We start from the raw sequence: 17844 nt of genomic DNA on the forward strand, positions 1-17844 counted from the left end.
ACCTTTCCAGACTATAATAAATGTGACTCGTATGCAAACACACGAACACCTGCAAGGCCATGGCTCGATAAACCACCCCTGGAGAAAAGTAAATAAAAGAGTTGATGGATGATATTGATAACTACATTTGATTAAACTAATTAAAAGTGTCCACAGTGTAGGAGATGGCAGACACTTTGGAACAGTGCAGTATTGCCATGGCAAATCAACCTCTATGTTGAGAGCTCAAGGTTATTCATGGAGGATGAGCCAGCAGGGACATGTCTGGTCAAAAGGAATTGTTTGTTGTAAATCAATGTTGAAGGTAATTAGAGAACATTGAAGACAAAGAGCACACAGTTATGGAGAGAAATGTGTGGGTTTTATAACGTTTTTTCGATAGAGGCGAAGTCCCTCCCTTTCCGGGGGACCTCCACCTTATTTCTGAGAAAGTATGTATTGAAGTCAATGGGGAGAGAAAGATTATCTGTCGATCCCGTTTGAATTGTGCCCCGGATTACACATATGATGTTTGTCAATTTAAAAGATAATTTTGCAAGTCAAAAAAATTCAAATGTGTCGTAAAAATGTGAAGTAACACTTTTTTTTGTGTTAAACCGCTCAATGACCTACGTTGGCACATTTCACTTCTTTCTTTCAGAATGAGGTGAAAAGTATTAAAAGAGGTGAAAATCATTCCAAGTCTGGGCATGTTGAGAGCTGCACATACACACAAGGGGAGTTAGTCGGTTCCTGAGAGCCAGCATGCAGGACCGGGACTCTGGGATTTGTAGTCTTTCGAGTTGCGTATTTTTCATAGTCTTATATTTCAACAGTTTTACGACAAACTGTGTTTTTTTTTACATGGAAATTATTTTTCAAGATTGACAAACATCATGTGTAATTCGTGGCAGAATTCAAACGGGATCGAAAGATACGTTTTCTCTCTCCATTGACTTCAATACATTATTTTTCCGAAATAAGGTCCCATGGAGGTCACCGGAAAGGGAGGGACTTCGCCTCTCTATGTAGTTTGTACAGAAAAAAAATACATGTTCAATAATTTCACCCTTCCTACACAAACATCTTGTTATTCTGAGCTGTGAAAAGACTCGCATTTTAATTCAGCAGCCAACAATTAAAAGAGGATTGCCATCCCTTTTTATACGTTTGTCAAAATATAGGTAGAGAGAAGATGAGAAACACTGTAACGTCTAAAAGGAATTCACATTTTAAAAGAGGCATGCTATTCAAAAGCTGAAAAGTTACATCATTTTCCATCGATCTCCCTGGGTAGTACAGCTCTCATTGAAATGACATTGACAAGAGAAATGACAGAGACTGACATTATCATGTATCCTTCACTGCTGAAAGAGAATGAGCAGTGTTGCACATAGGAGTGTGTATACAGCCAATAACTATCTTCTGAGATAATCATATCAGCTCTATGTCCTACTTCTTTGCTAAGCAATCATTATTTTGCCAAATCCATATACCCAAGTGTCAAACCAACTATCCGTGCCATCAGTAAAACCTAGATCAATATATAAGATGTGAAAGACTCAGACTTACAGTATAAAGCTGCAGAGTGAGTCAAATATCATTCTAGTGCATCTTGAGACTACAATACATTTTGCTAATGTGTTTCATCCAGTGACCAAGTACTAGTAATGATGATGTAACGCAGTGGTTCTCAAACTTTTTCAATAATGTACCCCTTTTGAAAAAGAAATTCAGCCAAGTACCCTGATCAGCTCAAAGAATATTTGTTAGGGGAAAAGCCTATATAAAGAGGTACAGTACAGCACTGCACCATCAGTGTCTGATTTATTAAAACAACAACCTTGTAACTGAGAAACACTTAAATGCTACATTTCAAATGTTACAATCCATCACTAAATTCATGGCAAACCAATTTCGACATCATGCAATAACACTAAGACGACATTAGTTGCCTTGAACTGATCTTTTTAATAAGTTGTATTAACAGTGAGAAACATGGGCTTGTGCTTCACTGAGGATCTTTGTCATTCTGACAGGGAGGCAACTTGCAGTTATTACATTTCGCGTTTTGAAATATGTGTAACTCTGTTCATATAAAAACCCACACTGCTCAAACTTCGTTACTTTTCCTAAAATTGGTTTATTTATTTATTCTGGGGTGTGGGGAATGAAGAGAGAAAAATATATGAGCATTTTATGAGCATGGGATTTTGACCCTCATATAAACATATGCATAATGCTGGGCTATACTTTGCGGCCACACGCCGTTGCCAAGCAACGCTTATTGTTTAGGTCCTTGATAAGCAGGCAGTCATATCATTAACTAGAACTAGCTAGATCTGATAGATTTGGACATAAACGCGAGTGAAGTATAACCGGACGCGAGAGAGGGATCAGCTGCTGCTGACGGAGAACACGCATGATCAAAGCTCCCCCGCTGTGACGGACCGTTGAGCGGAGCAAAATACACTAAGAGTTAGACCTAACACACTTAGAGTTAGACCTAACACACTTAGCTAGTTTATCTACTCTGGAACTAGCTAAACTACTTTCGGTTCACTTATTACAGGTTCAGCGAGCTGCACAAGACTGATGGGCTGTCAGGAGAGGAAGAGGAAAAGAGAGCACCCCGTTTATTTTTCCCATTTCATTATCCAGAATGACTGTAAACTTTTGAATAAAGTAGTTAATCTACTATTAGTAGTTTGTTTAAATGCATTACTTATGTTGTTTTTTTCATTAACATAAAATAAATCTCACGTACCCCCTGCAGTACTCCAACGTACCCCTAGGGGTCCGTGTACCCCCATTTGAGAACCACTGATGTAGCGTACTCAAAGGACATTGTTTCCCATTTGGTTAAAAACAAGCAATCATCCTGCGTGCCTTTTCTGTGATGATTCACTTTCATACGAACACAGTAACATTTGAGTGTGTTACCATGGAGACATCGAATGTTGTCGAGTAACTTTTTTCAACAGCTTTCAGGTGAGCTTTTGCATGTGTTGTTCATCTCAATCTTCTCACAACTTCTACAATAGGTTTTTTATTGTCTATACAAGCAGAAATGCAGAAATTCAAATTGGTGTAGCTCATCACAAAACCGTATTTTTCTCCCCCTCTCACCTTGGTGGTGTCATCATGGGAACGTTGATAGCGTTTCCAGCGGCAACCGTAGATCCCAGTGATAGAGGACAAACACAGCTGGCGCTCATAGACCTGGAGGGGTTGGTGTTTCACCATGCTCCTTCAGTCAGTCCTGCATCCAGAGCTCGAACATCCCACTGTGTATGGGGTATCCTGTAAAAAAAAAAAAAAAGCATTTCAAATGTTAACAACGTGAGTCCAAAAGTGTTGGGACAAAAAAAATCAATCCATGGAACAAACAGTGAAGCACGTCAGGCACTTTGATGGAAAACACATGCTGACCTGAAAAGCATCTGATACAAAACCCGGCCTTAAATTAAGACCTCTTTACCCAGCCCTAGTTTCCATTGACAACTGACTGCTAGGAGCTTTCATCAATATGATCAAGAAAGAAAAACAAAGAACATTCATTTGAACAGGCCCTTGTGAGCCCTCCATTTATTAAATTACAGTGACCATGAATATATCACACAGGCACTCCAGATCTAGGTCAAAAGACAGCGTGGAGGCCCCATCCCTCCCTTTTATGTCAGGCCCAGAAGAAAGGCCAGGCAGAGAACAGGCCAGCAGGCGTAACAAGGATGTTATGCAACAATGACATTTCAGCCAAGCCCTTCAACTTACAGTATGAAAATCGATGCATGCCGCTTTTAACAGTGTTAATGGTCCACGTGCCAACTAGAGCTACGAGCGGTACAAAGCCAATTCTGTGTTGCAGTGAACCAAAAAACCCTCTCAATCAGGAAGAGCAGCAGAGCACCATGATACTTAAAAAATGTATCAGCACTACTTTTATGCCTTTCTATTTTTGAGTTATTGACAATGGTAGAAAGATTCAGGCTGCTTTGGACGTGAAAACGCTGAGCTACAACTCGGTCCTCCCTTTGAAATGTTGCTGGGTCGGCATTGAGGCTCTAATGAGCTATAATAACGACTATGGTATTACAGCAGTGCTGGCTGTTATCACAAGTTTACCTCACTCTCCTGAGACATGGTGGAGCCCGTTGTGCTCTGATCAATCTGCGGTTAAAAGTTCATCTTGGTGACATCGAAAGCATAGCATTCTGAGTGTAATTAATGGATTATCTCTGCTGATAAAAATCAAACAAACATGATTACAACTTTTTATAAGCACGCAATCTTGTTCCCTGAAGCATTTACACTGGCGACACCACTTCTTAACAGTTTGTGAAGCACAGCTAGCATGCGGCTAAGTCAGATGTGATGTTTCAGAGCAGGTCTGCATGTTAACTACACTCTTCCTGCTGTAATCTGGCTGTCTCAGACTCTAGGCTGCTGCTCATTAGCATCTGCTGCAGTGGCCATGTTTCCTGTTATTAGCAGCTCTGAGGAGGGCGGGCCTGACCCAAGGGTACAATGATTCCAGCCCACCTCAGCAGGACCACAATGCTCTTGACAAACAATGCCTTAAATAAATAAATGTTAGGTTTTAATCTACCACCTACAAAGGCTTCTCAAAATCTTTTGCATTCTCAAGAATGAGAACTAAAACCACCAAAATAAGATAGCATTTGAGTACTTGCGGTTCCCTCGTTTTGAAGTCAATGGGTTTTGTGATTGGGTTTTTGGATAGAATTCTGAAATGAGGTAAAACTACTTTTAAGCAATTTGTACGATATGTCAGATATTTCTGAAGCATTTAAGTTTCATAAAAAAGGCAGTAGCTAACATTTTGCTAAATGAGGCTACTAAACAGCATCACAGCGAACACAAGACTGTCTTTATCGTAGTAGCAGTGACGTGAAATAAGGTGGTGGTTTTGTTTATAGCCCTCCATTTAACCTCTGGTTGTGCTTCTTATGGCGCATTTACACTGCAGGCCTCGCTCGGCCTCGCTCGGTTTGGTTAGGCCTTATTAGGCCCGGCTCACTTTAATGCTGCGCTCACATTACAGTTTAGGAACTGGGGTAGTATCTATAGTAACGCAGTGTAGGCGGAGCCGTGACGTCATCTTCAATGAGCGCCCCAGAAAAACAACACAGCCGTTAGCTCTTAGCACTCAGAGCTCACAGCTCTTCATATCTGTTCAGAAACTAGACAAAAGTTAAACAAGTACAAACCACAGACTGCCTGTATCATGGCGAATACAGTCGCTGGTTTATGTATGTCTGTATAGGCCGTTGTTGTTAGTGTGGACGGTCGGAGCATATATAACGTTAGCTTAGCCAAGCTCCATTTAGAAAACACGCATTTAAAAAAGTTTTTCACCAGCCGTCTGTCTGCAGACTTGTCAAAGAATTAATTCATGGTTTTTACTAACAACTAATGTTGTTACTTCGGCATCATTTTGAAACGGTCAAATATGTTCATCTTGTTGTAGTTGTAGCCCCCTTGACAGCGATTCTCTCTCTAGTTTAGCAAACTCAGCCCGACTAAGCCCTGTTTGTTGGCCTCGATAGAACCACGATTTAGTCGGGCCAGAAAAAAGGTGAAAAAGTAACCCGGGCCGGAACTAGGCCAAGTGTAAGCGCAACCAAAAACAGGCCCCGCACGGCTCGGCACGCTTAAAGCGAGCTCCGCGCTGTAGTGTGAATGCGCCATTACTGTACCATTTGTGATTGCATTTAAGCTTCAAAAATAATAAAAGTGCTTTTAATATCTCAAGATAAACCAGCTGAAGAATGTATCTAGACATGTTTTTGACACAGAGAATATTTGCTGCAATTATCCAAAAGAAAAACACAAGTGCAAAGCTAACTGTCAGATGTCATCCCTGCAGCGCTCAAAATGAAGCCAGAGAAATGTGTACCACGCTGAAGGCATTGAAAGAAAAAAACCTGGTTTAAAATCATCTGAAATAATCACACTATTTTAAGAGTCTGCATCGCTGTATTCTCAAGCTGTCGTGCAGCCAACCAGGGATTTGAACCTTGATCAGATCAGGAACTGCTTGACAACAAGAATAGCAATTATGCTTGTCTGGTGCGTCTCATGAATAAATCATGTCTGACGGGTTGAAGGGGATCACAGCTTTGTAAGCACATCATTTCCATCCTTGAATCTAGCAGCAGGGCTCTAATGAGTCAAGCAGTTTGAAGAAGGTTCGAACAACAGGTGAGCATTTCACTAGACAGACTTTCTGTTTATGACGTGGAATATCAAAATGTCCCAGTAACTTTCATGAAATTCATTGTAGATATTAAAAGCACAAAAACTATTTCACCTACTTTTAAGAGAATTCTTTTTGAATTCCACTTATTTTAATGCAAGGCACAGGTTTATCATTTGTTCACTAAAAGGTATTTCATTTGGACAAGCTGTTTTGTCAGCTCAGCTTTTTTTCACCTCATAGTTTTATAGGAGTAAATTAACTTGGATACAATTCCAATAAAGTCAATAAAAAATTGAAATATGATTTTTAATTAATGTTTCCTACTGCAGTATGTACACCGGAACACTACATAACATATTAATTTGATTAAATATTAATATTAATATTAGCAGTCCTGAGCTGTATGATGCACGCTTCCTAATGACGTACGACAGACCAACGTGTGTATGTGTCTGGGCATGTTGAACAAGACAAAAACAATCGTGCAGCTGACAAAGTAAAGCTCCATTTGCGTGTTCATCGAGGCAACGTAACAACCACTTTCAGCACGTCGTGCTGTCACTTGTTGACAAATCGTAACGTTCAGACCTGTATCCACAGCATGTTGTTTCAGCACAGTGGCTCACGCGGCTTAATTCACATGTTTACCTCTTAAATCTTCCATTTGTGCCAGTTGTGTCATTTATATCACAAACTCCTTCAACTGAGCTGAGCATCAAACAGCCCATTCATTTGAATATTATCATAATTAGAGAGAGCAGTACTGAGATCACATATTTGTCACCTTGAGATGGAAGAGTCATCCATATTTTACTTCCGAGTTAATTTGCCCCAACCCTCATCAGAGCTGTATGAAGACAGAAGGAAATGTGCTGCAGTTAATCCTTTTATCAGCAAAGTGTCTGACAGAAACTCATCAGCTAAATGACCCAGAGGACACAATTAAATATTTTATAAACTGTGATGAATTGGCAAAGTTAAAGTTTAATAAAACATGGGCAATGAGGTTGTAAGATTAACTCTCACATTTTTATAAAAGACATCTACTATGCCGAGAGTTTAAACACCATTTCAGATTGTATTAGCGGACCCATCCTATCAGGACTGCATTAGATTAAATGCAGCTTTCTTAAATTCTTTGCGTCCGTCACAAGTTGTCTGACTCTGAACAAGAAGAGATGATTTGAGGGTTGCATGAAAACCCCTAAACGGCTGTTGTCATCCCCTTTTCTGCTGCCTCATTTCCTCCAATCACAGGCACAGAGAGGGAAAACAGTCTGCAGGGGAGGAAATGCTTCAGCACTTTCCCAGCCGAAAAAAGTTTCTTCTCCTGACCAGGCAACTGAGGGAGAGGGCAAGCAGCAGAGGACTGTGGGATCCAAGGCCAACACGCTTATGGGGGGAAAAATACTGGGCGGGAAATACACGTCCGCATACAGTACAAGTGCTGTTTCAAGACCCTTCTACAACATGCGTCTGATCTGATGACTTTAACATACAGTAATACTACGATGTCCATGTTTCCATTGTGTTTCCAAAACTCAAATATTTAACTCATTCTCTAATCATTCTGAAAATCGACATGCACAAAAAATTTGACTTATGCATTACACAGTTACACTTGGGTACCATACACAGTATTAAATGAGACAAAGCTAAATTGTTCAAGACTCTTGTGTTGATAAGCTCCAACAATTCCGGTTCATTCATTATCATGCTGCAGCATCTCATTTACGCTCTGTGTCGGGGATGAGCTCTTTCAACCCTCATTGTTAAAGTAATTGCGATGAAAATGAGTAAAAAGCGAATAATTCATAATTAAACCCGTCCAAGAAGGGTTAACAGAAAACCGGTATATTTTGATCTGCTCTTTTAGTACATCTCATTCCACTGTTTTAAACAAACATTACTAGCCCGGCTTATTTCCAGATATCTTAACATTTGGCAAATCCTTGTAAACATAGCTTTGGCATGAGTCAAAGCAGCACCCGCACCCCCCCCCCCCCCCCCCTCTACCAGCGCTACCTGCAGGCAGAGATTCTCCTCAACACTGATGGGGGAGAAAGGAGGAAAGAACAGGAAGAATGACTGATATTATTGACTGATGTCTTCGTTCTTTACTTTTCTAAACTTCACACAGTAATGTGAGATGATAGTACGTTTATAGACTTTGCTGTTGTAAACATATCTTTTGCTGCTAAACATGTAGATATATTTAAACATAAATGAATGATTATCCTGGTCTGGTTTTACTCTTTTTTGTGTAAATATACTAGTAATTATTAAGTAATGAAAAATAAACCGTAATAGTATTGATACGTCAGACCGCTAAAGAGTATTGATTATCGAGTAATAGCATCAATTCAATCCAAATGATATATCTTGCCACTTACAACCAAAGGCATTGCATTTGCAAAAACAAGGACAACATAATGATATATATATTTAATGACCTTCACTTCGATGAAGGTCATTAAAGTGCCAATCTGTTTTTAAATTCACAACACACATATTTCTACCTACATTTCATTAAGTGATCCTTTTCTTCTCTGTAAATCGTCCTCCACTTAGTCCTCTCCTGATCCCCTTCATGTTTTTGAATGATCTGAATTGCTAAGATGTGTATTGGGTACCGAGTAACAAAGCTCCATGGAGACTTAGCTGAACCATGTGGCATCAGAAGATGCTGTGAGGGAGTTGATTAGTAACACATGGGTGATAAAGCCCATTATAACAAGCAATGAGAGAGTCATTATACATCAGAGCTGTTGGCGCTGCCTCAGCACTCGCTGTAGAAAATACACTTTGAGTCTTGGCAATATTTAAAATAAACTCACGAAAGATCCTTTGCCTTCCAAGTAATACTCTTGGTACCTCTCATGTTACTCACCTCGTTTTCTGTTTGAGCTAAACAAACTGTGTTAGAACAGTAAACAAACAGGCGTTTATGTATCCGCGATTGGTTGAGTCATTGTTGTGTTGTGTCAGTTGGTAACAGTGTCGTAAAGTGCGAATCAATGGTCCAAAATGTAAGATTTTCTCATTTCAAATTTAACTTGGAGAATTAATCACGTGACATGTGCACTACGTTCTGACGAAAAGTCTAAAAAAAGGCAGATTCTGGCTTCATCTATCCTGGAAGGCTAAATAAGAACCTGTCATCAGCTTTTTAAACAAAGGTTGAGCACAGATAATAAAGATAAGCTTCCCACTGCTTACTTTAATTTCTCTTTCCATGCGTCAAAGCCAAGGCTGTTTCCTCGGAAACCAAACATCTGATATTGTGAGTATGAATGTTCACACTTTACTGCTTGTTCTCATGCAGGGGGAAACTATGGTCTCAAAATAAATAGTAGATTAAGATAACAGTTGAGGTAACAAGGCTTCTCTCCGCCGGGTCAATTCGAGCATTCGCTATTCACGGTAAATGACGTCTGAGGCCCTCCAATTATGAATTCAGTTTCTTCTACTTTGATGAAATACTAAGACAAAAAACTGCATTCACATCATGTACTGTCTTATTAAAAGGTAGGGTAGGTAAGAATGGAGAAACCAGCTGGAGTGCGCTAGAATTTGAAAGTACACAACCGAAAAAAATCTGCCTCTTCCTTCAGACTTCCTTCCAGAGCCCCTCCTCCAACACACACAAACGCGCACATGACCAATGAGAGCACGAGATAAGTTTGTGCACAGATGGAAGGCTGACAGACAGGTAGGCCATCCAGTTATTTTAGCAGGGCCGGCTCGGATGATTGGTCTAGATTTTTACAGCGCCACGGCTTCAACAGATGACATTTACGTATTTATTGTCAAAGCATTTAATAAATTCATTGCTATCGGGATGTTAAGAGTATTCCATGGATTATAACAAAAAGTGTTTCTGAAGTGAATTATCTACCCCAGCTTTAACACAGCAGCAAGATTCAACCTTAAAACACCAGCTGGGTCGCTCTCGATCGTAGAGCAATGGAAAACCTCTAATTTCACAACAATCATTTCATATGACAACACAAGCACATTACCAGATTACTTTGTGGGAACATGGAAAAGATAGGAATGTTTTAGTTCAGGCACCCAGCAGCATTTTCCTATTGCTATACAAAGAAATCTGGCTCACCAGAATGAATAAAAAGAACAATTTTCTTTTACATTGCGTTTTCAAACTCACTTGACACTGCAACAGGAACGTGTGAGAACTAATTAGACCTTGTAGATGAGGTTGTAAGCTCAGGAAAGGAGCGTACAAAATACTTTTAGTGGTTTTAAGGTGTTGTAGGTTATGTATTAACAATGCAGTGCAATATAAATGCAACTGTTTATGCCAGTTCCTGCCGAAAGCCTCTGCATTACCCAACTAAAACAATGTTTGGCATGCTTCAATCTAACCCTGAAGGCAACCATAAATATAATCAGCCCAACACAATTCATTAACATCATTCTAATCAAACCTCAACATAAATCACTCCCACGAGTCAATGCCGAAAAGGCTTTGAGCCCACAGCTTCTGTTTATCCACAGTTTACCATTAAGTCCCACCACTAACCACTCTCACTTTGTCCACTTTGTGCCAGTTGCTGACAAACATTGCATACGTATTGTAAAAGAAAATGATATACTCTAAGCGTGCTAAAAGTGTCACTCATCTGCAACTTTTTTTTATTTTTTAAAATAAATGATATATCAGCTCTATCTAAGCATCTTCTCTTTGGATTAATTGGGCACTTCCTTGTTTTGGGAGATACATGACTGATATATGTTGGAACCAATCACATTGATTGATTACACTTTGCTAGAGCCCCCAGGTAGAAAGGTGTAATCATTAGCACCATTTTAGAAGGTGAAGGTGGAGATACTGATTAGGTAGCTGCAGGTAAGCAAAAACACAAGTAAGCACTGACTATGCAGACTTAAGTGCATGCTGGCTAACGAGCAGTTTGGGCCTTATTTTAGAAAAGGTCCACGTCAGGAAAATTATTCCCAAGGTCTTTATTTTTAACACCGGATAAGGGGGATTTTCTCGTGTGAAGTCATTTCTAAACAACCATCCGTTTTAATGTAAAGATGTATTATTTATTTGTCTATTTGATTTATGATTTTATTTAATAAATACACATTAAATCAATGACTTTAGCTAGATATCTTTATGAAATACTTTGTCTTGTTACTTTTCAGCAGGTAAGCTGCCAGAGGCTCTGTCCGGATGGAGGTGTGTTGTGCAGTGAATCTTTAAACAGACGGCATGCTACAGTTAGAGGCGACATCTTTATGGGTCTTGGCCAGCAATACTTGTTTGAAGTCGTCTTGATGACCTAAGAGAATATTTCTTGACATATATTCCGCCAGAATATTCATGATAATTAATGCAGATTTATTTCCACGCATACAGGGCCCAAGGTAGGTTGATATGCGGTATCATCGATGTTCTACTGCTCTCTCAGGCTAGTGACATTACGATGAAAAAATAAATAAATTGAGTATTCAACACATACTTGTTGAGAGGCAATGGTGCCAGAACATTCTGGCCTCACAAACGATGATAGAGTATTTCAAAACTCTTGTGCCAGGGTTCTTGGTTGTTAATGTCCTTTTTGTGCTCATTATTCTGACAGGTCATGATTTGTTTTTAATGGTTATTGTAGGTGCCATAACGTTACTTAGCCCAAGTTCATTATTTGTATTATTATTATTATTTGTTTACATCACTTTAATTTGTTTGTTGAGCACTTCTGGTAATTGTCACATGGGTGTGGTTTGTCTATCACCTGTTTCATGTCGAGTGGGATGACAGAGGGTGAGCTTGTGCTGTCATTTTTTTCTGTTTTGTCCATAGTTACTAGGTTTTAATTTCGTTTATTAAATATCCTTAAAACTATATTGCTTCGATGTGGACTTTCTCTTCGAAAACGCGTGCGTCACAGTTTATAGCCAAGTTTAGCCTCTCGGCGACTCAAACGTAACTGGGGATTGAGCTGCCACATTAAGTCAACAGAAAAAAACGGTGATTCGCATCAGAGACCGAACTGGACGGACCGGCTGAAACAAATAGATCCATTTGTAAGCAATAATCTGTAGGGAGATGTATTCTTTGATAGTTAGGAGAGCTTTAGAAATAGGCAATACATAAATATGACCATAAAACAAAAACACATAATGAACCAGAGTTTGTTGGGGATCATTAAACTGCTAACTGTTACAAAGACTGGAGTTTTTTTCTACTGAATTTTGAGCCAAGGAGTATTCACAGCAGCTCCCAATTTCAAAGTCTTACATTAAACCTGAGATTTAAAGAGGCTCTAGCGCTGCGCCATACAAGGTAGTGCAACTGCAACTCAAAGCATTTGAGAAGAATGAATTATTTTGAGGGGAGATACTTTCAAACTGGCCGACAGCATGGAACGACTGACAATATGTCAACCACAGTATTTGCACATAATAACAGAATTAGTAAAGCTGGTGGAAGGAGTATTGTAGATAAACATCCAGACAATCTGACACTTTGCGTATCAAGGTGACAGCGCATCAATCCAATACAAATACGGGTCAGAGATAATCAGAGGAAACATTTATCTAATCACACTCCATCAGTTTCTTCATTTACACCTTTGATGACAGAAAGGAAGAGAAGCATCATTACTGTCACTCGTTTCCATTTGTATAGCAAAACAAAACAAAATGCATGACCGGAAAAAGAGAGAGAAATCCACCCAGTAATTTCAGTGCGGACGAAACAACGGAGGCATAAGTAGGTCAAGTGATATGTGAAGATATTGCTCTCATTTTCCATCCGGAGGCAAACATATTCTCTGAAGGGTGGGCTTCACTATACAGTATAATAAGAAGAATGGTTTGGTTTATGAAAAAAGGTGATTTGATAGAGAAGTGTCTTGATGTGATGCTGCAGGGACAGTGCTTGACAAAGGAAAGTAGGTAAAGAGAAACTTTAAGCCAGACAAGCAGCTTTTTGCAGCCTTGTGGATGGCGGGGATGGTCGTTATTGATTTAGGGGTTTCAGGTACTGGAAATACTGTGCTTTTCCCCTGAGGTCTGGCTCAATGTACAAAGCAAATAAGAAACTACAATATGAGCAACATCCATCAAGTGAAATCTACTAGGTGTAAGTCCACGGGTGGGAGAATTCCTCTGTTTTCAAGTATGTTGTCAAGGGACCACCAAGCAACTCGCTTCTGTTGGAGGTGGAAATGAAAAGGTGCCAGCTTCCCCCCAGAAAACGATCCCATCCCTTTCCTGCTGTGAGGAGCCAGGCAGCTGATGGTGTGAAGGTTTGAACAATGATCACCGTAAAGACACTAGGGCTGTGCCCAAATATCCGAATATTAGTTTGTTGGAGTACTATTCGGGTTTCAATTTCGTTATTCGGATATTCTTTTTTTTTGTTGCACTGCGGCTGCCAAATTAAAGTTATTGAAATCTCCAATATCAACGTAAGAGCTTGTGCCTCTTCGGGGGGTGCTCACACTTAACCATAAACGTTATTGTTGACTTTCTCCGTCTTTATATGTAGATATAACTTTTTCTCCGTTACTCTCCGTCACGTTGTTTCCATAGCAACAACAACTTCCTGTCAACAGTACTAACTCTCCTTCAAAATAAAAGCATGTCCTAACAAATAACTATAAAACAACAATACTGTAGAATAACAAAATGAATGCCGTGAATAAACCAAAATACATGTGCTGAAGCGGTTCGCTGCTGATTACTAGGCACCCCCCCGCGCGCGCGGGCCGAATATCCAAATATTCGCTGCTGATTACTACCGAATGTCCGGAGCGCGAAAAATGGTATTCGGGACAGCCCTAAAAGACACTGATCCTAGTCCACATTTGCACCACACTTTCCTCATCAACTTAAGTACAGTCTGTGATTTCTAATGTCTGGAGGGATAGTGAAGGGAAGCACTCAGGGCAGGAGATGGATCCCGCAGAGAAGAGTGCCAGACAATAAAGAACTTAGGACTGAGTTGGACGGACAGACTGGAGCCGGATGTCTGTGTTCCTGCTGCCCACACTGCTTTTTAAGCTGACAAGAATATTAAAGCTAAATGTCTTGATGTGACTAAGGAAAACATGGCAGCCCTCTGCAAAGTGGTGCTTCAAGCTAAATGCTATAATTGTAAATGCTAACAGGCTTAGGTTAGCATGTTACCATGCTAATATGTGCCAATTAGTAGTATCAACAAATGACAGCTGAGGCTGGCTTACAGGAATGTCCTCAGTTTGCAATCCATGAACGAACTGTGGGGATATTTCATTAAGGCCGTAAGTGTTGGACCAATGGACAGACCGCATTGCCGTAGAGACATGCCACTAGGATGGTACCAAATGCAAAAGAATAAAGCAAACAATAGTGATGAGTGCAAAGGTGAGAACCAGAGTTTTCGTGACATCTTTGTCTACAAAGACACAAGATAGGTATGTTAGGGACAGAAAGAAAGCCAGGTCAAAAGGGCATTTTGGGGGGGGCTTGGTGTTGGCGTTATAACCAGCCACAGGTAAATTCCATCTGGATACTGTGTTCAAGCCTCAGTGTTTCCCACAGAATTTGATTCTATTTGTGGGGGCACCGCACCGCACCCGCCACCCAACGTTTTCGTTGTTAATGAGTAAAACACACCGGAGTTGAGGGGTTTATTCTCCTAAAAATATAATTTACAATTTACAATTCAGGCATTTAGCAGACGCCTTATTCCAAAGCGACTTACAATGACCAATTACAGGGACATTCTCCCTGGAGTAACCGAGGGCTAATGGCCTTGCTCAAGGGCACACTAGTAGTGGTGTTCCAGGCAGGATTTGAACTCGCAACCTTCTGATCATCAGCCCACCTCACTATCCATTAGACCACCAAAACAAAAACAAAATAATAATAATTTTTTTATGAGATCCATTTGTGGCGGACGATATTTAATTGTGGCGGCCCGCCACAAATAAATCAATGTATGGGAAACACTGAAGAGGTTTCTTGCTAAGCAGCTTCAGAACCACATTTTCATCTGGAGTTGATGTTCTCTCTCGTCAGTTATTAAAGCTTTGGTAATCAAAGACAACAAAGCTTTAAGCTTTCAGGCCCAGTTAGCCCGGTATGAGCACCCTCATTTGGTAAAAGGTGAGAAAGCCTAGCCAGATTTTTACTTTTGGATGGGAATCTTTGGGTATCTTGTTATCTAATTTTGGTAATTGGGTCATAATTTGATTTCAATTTAAAATGGATTTTGATAATTATTCAGCGCAAAATGTTTCTTTCTAAGAAGTGTTATCCTTCAAAAACAACAAATTAAAGTTACACATAAAACAAATGCTGTCTGTAACCTAAGTTAAATTGGTAGGCTATGACTACTCACTTTGACACAACCTTGACTTGGTTTGTACGATTACAGTCCATTTTCTAGAAAAATGTATTTACACATCTATATAAAACATAATATGTGAAAAAGTGTAACTGCAACAAAAATGCATTCTTTTACAACCAATTAGTCCACAGCCTACTTTTAACACTTCATCCGAGGCTTCACTAACTTTATTACAGTTCTCCGATATAGTTGAACCTACACCATTTTATTCAACAAATGATTCTGCTTTCACAGCTGCTTTTGCCATAAAATGCCAGTCAACAGAGAGGGGGATGTGGGGCCCCTGACCAGTCAAAATCACATGCATACATTGCTGAGAATTGCCTTGGTTTCATGGAGGCAGACAACATACAGATTTCCAAATGATGTTAATGAATGGTTCTTTAGGGCTGCTAAGTTGTAAACATGTGAAATCGGAGATTGTACTTGATGGGATAAAAACTATGTTTTGTGTTCTCAGCACTATTGACTCGTCCGTTTGTAGCAATGAATCATTCTTGCCATGACCCAATGGTGCCTGCTGTTTACTCGGGCTAGAACAAATCTAAGGAATTGAAAAAAAGGAAAATGTCTGGACCCCCCCTGGCCGGTCTGCCGATAGGGGTTAGGAGAAAGGATTCTGGGTTGGTTCATAATCATAGGTGATACTGTAGGGCTGATACTGTTGCCTGGAACTCAAACAGCTGACAAAGATATCCGTGGCATGCAGAGAAGTGGTGGGAACCATTGTTATACTGTGTGTGGCAAATGAACAACTCCATTGGATCAGTTCACTCCGGCGTCCAGACTGACTGTTGTATTTGGACTATGTTTTTTTATCAAGGTCCCATCTGTATGTCTACATGAGGGCTCTTCACCACCATCTGTGTGTTGACATCACACCAAGTTATGTCCTCTACTGCGCCTGCTGCCTGGGTCCCGGAGGCAGGGCCAGACCAGCAGGTGCCACTATGGTGGATTTGGCATGAGAGATTCTTCCTCATCCGAATATTTGGAGTCTTACATTTTATAACAAAGATAATTACACAAAAGAAACAAATATCAATAATATAATCATTCTAAAAACCAAGTAACCCCTCTACAGAAACACAGCTGTTTGCTATTCTTGGTTCCGAAATGGTAGAACAAGCTTCCCATTGATATCAGGACAGCAGAAAATTCAACACAACTTCCATCGCTGACAGAAAACCCACCTGTTTCCACTGCCCATCGGCCAGAAATAAATAAATACAAAATCTCACTTCTCTACGTGGAACCTAGAACAGTCTGGGGTATTTCAAGCCAATGCAGTAGCACTTATTAAAAGCTAATGCACCTATAGGATTCTTGTTTTTTTTGGAGTTTGTATATTCATGGTTTAATGCACACTCGCTTTGGATTAATGAAAGTGACATTTGAAAAAAACGACTTTGCTTTTCCAGTTTCCAGACATTATGAAAATCTATAACAGACACCTGATTCTCTTTTCACGTTTGAACTCAGTGGTGGTGGGTCTCAAGTGGTGGGAATATCCCCAAGAATGAAAGAAAACAAGCAGACTTGTTATCCAGTCAAGTAGGTATTCTTGCCTTTTTTCAAAGCGGAGCCTCAGCTTTGACAAAATAACTGTGCGCCTCCCAGTTTGTCTGAGCCCTTGGACTTTGAAGAGAGCTCAAGTTGCAAACCAGCAATGAGGGCAAACCAAAGACTCCTGTGTGACGTTTTCTATAAGTTTGACTTTTACTATGGGCTCACACTTAACAACAATCTGTCAGAAGGTTTAGTATCGTCTCACAGTTTTCATTGTCAAATGCTTGACTTCATAACGAAAGTATCTGATATGAATAGTAAATATCAAGCACCTTTGATGGAAAGGGGACTTGTTCAGAGGACATTACACTTTGCCAAATAGGTATTATGACTATTTTTCTGGAAACCAAGCTTCCGTAAATGTGAACAAACCCTTATTTGTTTAGTTCACAACTCTCAGTGTAAAATATATTCTAGGAAATGTTGCACTCAGCATGAAAGTAACTTTGCATTAGTGTTGCTTTACACACCCCTAACCCATCATCTCTTTTGATAGATAGAGAACTGCAGACTGAAATATGCTGAGTAAGCATCTATTGACACATGCAGACAAAAATCTATGATTTTTGACATTTTAGCCAATTAATCATCCAACTTTAATATATTGTTGGTTATATTCAGTGTCTGTTGAGAAGGCTTGTTTACCCTATTATGTGACTGCATGTCATTGACTTGCGCTTTAAAATAGACTTGTGCTAGTTTTAGT

The 17844-nt window shown here is 39.9% G+C and overlaps 1 protein-coding gene across 4 annotated transcripts in view; it reads right to left on the bottom strand.

Annotated features, from left to right (window-relative positions):
• gdpd5b (glycerophosphodiester phosphodiesterase domain containing 5b) overlaps nucleotides 1-17844 on the bottom strand; it is a 51321-nt gene that overhangs the window by 31638 nt on the left and 1839 nt on the right. For all 4 annotated transcript variants that reach the window (XR_013807441.1, XR_013807442.1, XM_079677372.1 and 1 more), the window contains exon 2: nucleotides 3109-3282. Coding sequence is in view for 2 of the 4 variants with exons in the window: in XM_079677372.1 (XP_079533498.1) it covers nucleotides 3109-3225 (117 nt within the window). In the remaining 2 variants the exon portion in view is untranslated. The remainder of the gene's footprint in view (nucleotides 1-3108; nucleotides 3283-17844) is intronic.

The sequence above is a fragment of the Notothenia rossii genome (genome assembly GCF_949606895.1).
Source record: "Notothenia rossii genome assembly, chromosome: 4".
Lineage (NCBI taxonomy): Eukaryota > Metazoa > Chordata > Actinopteri > Perciformes > Nototheniidae > Notothenia > Notothenia rossii.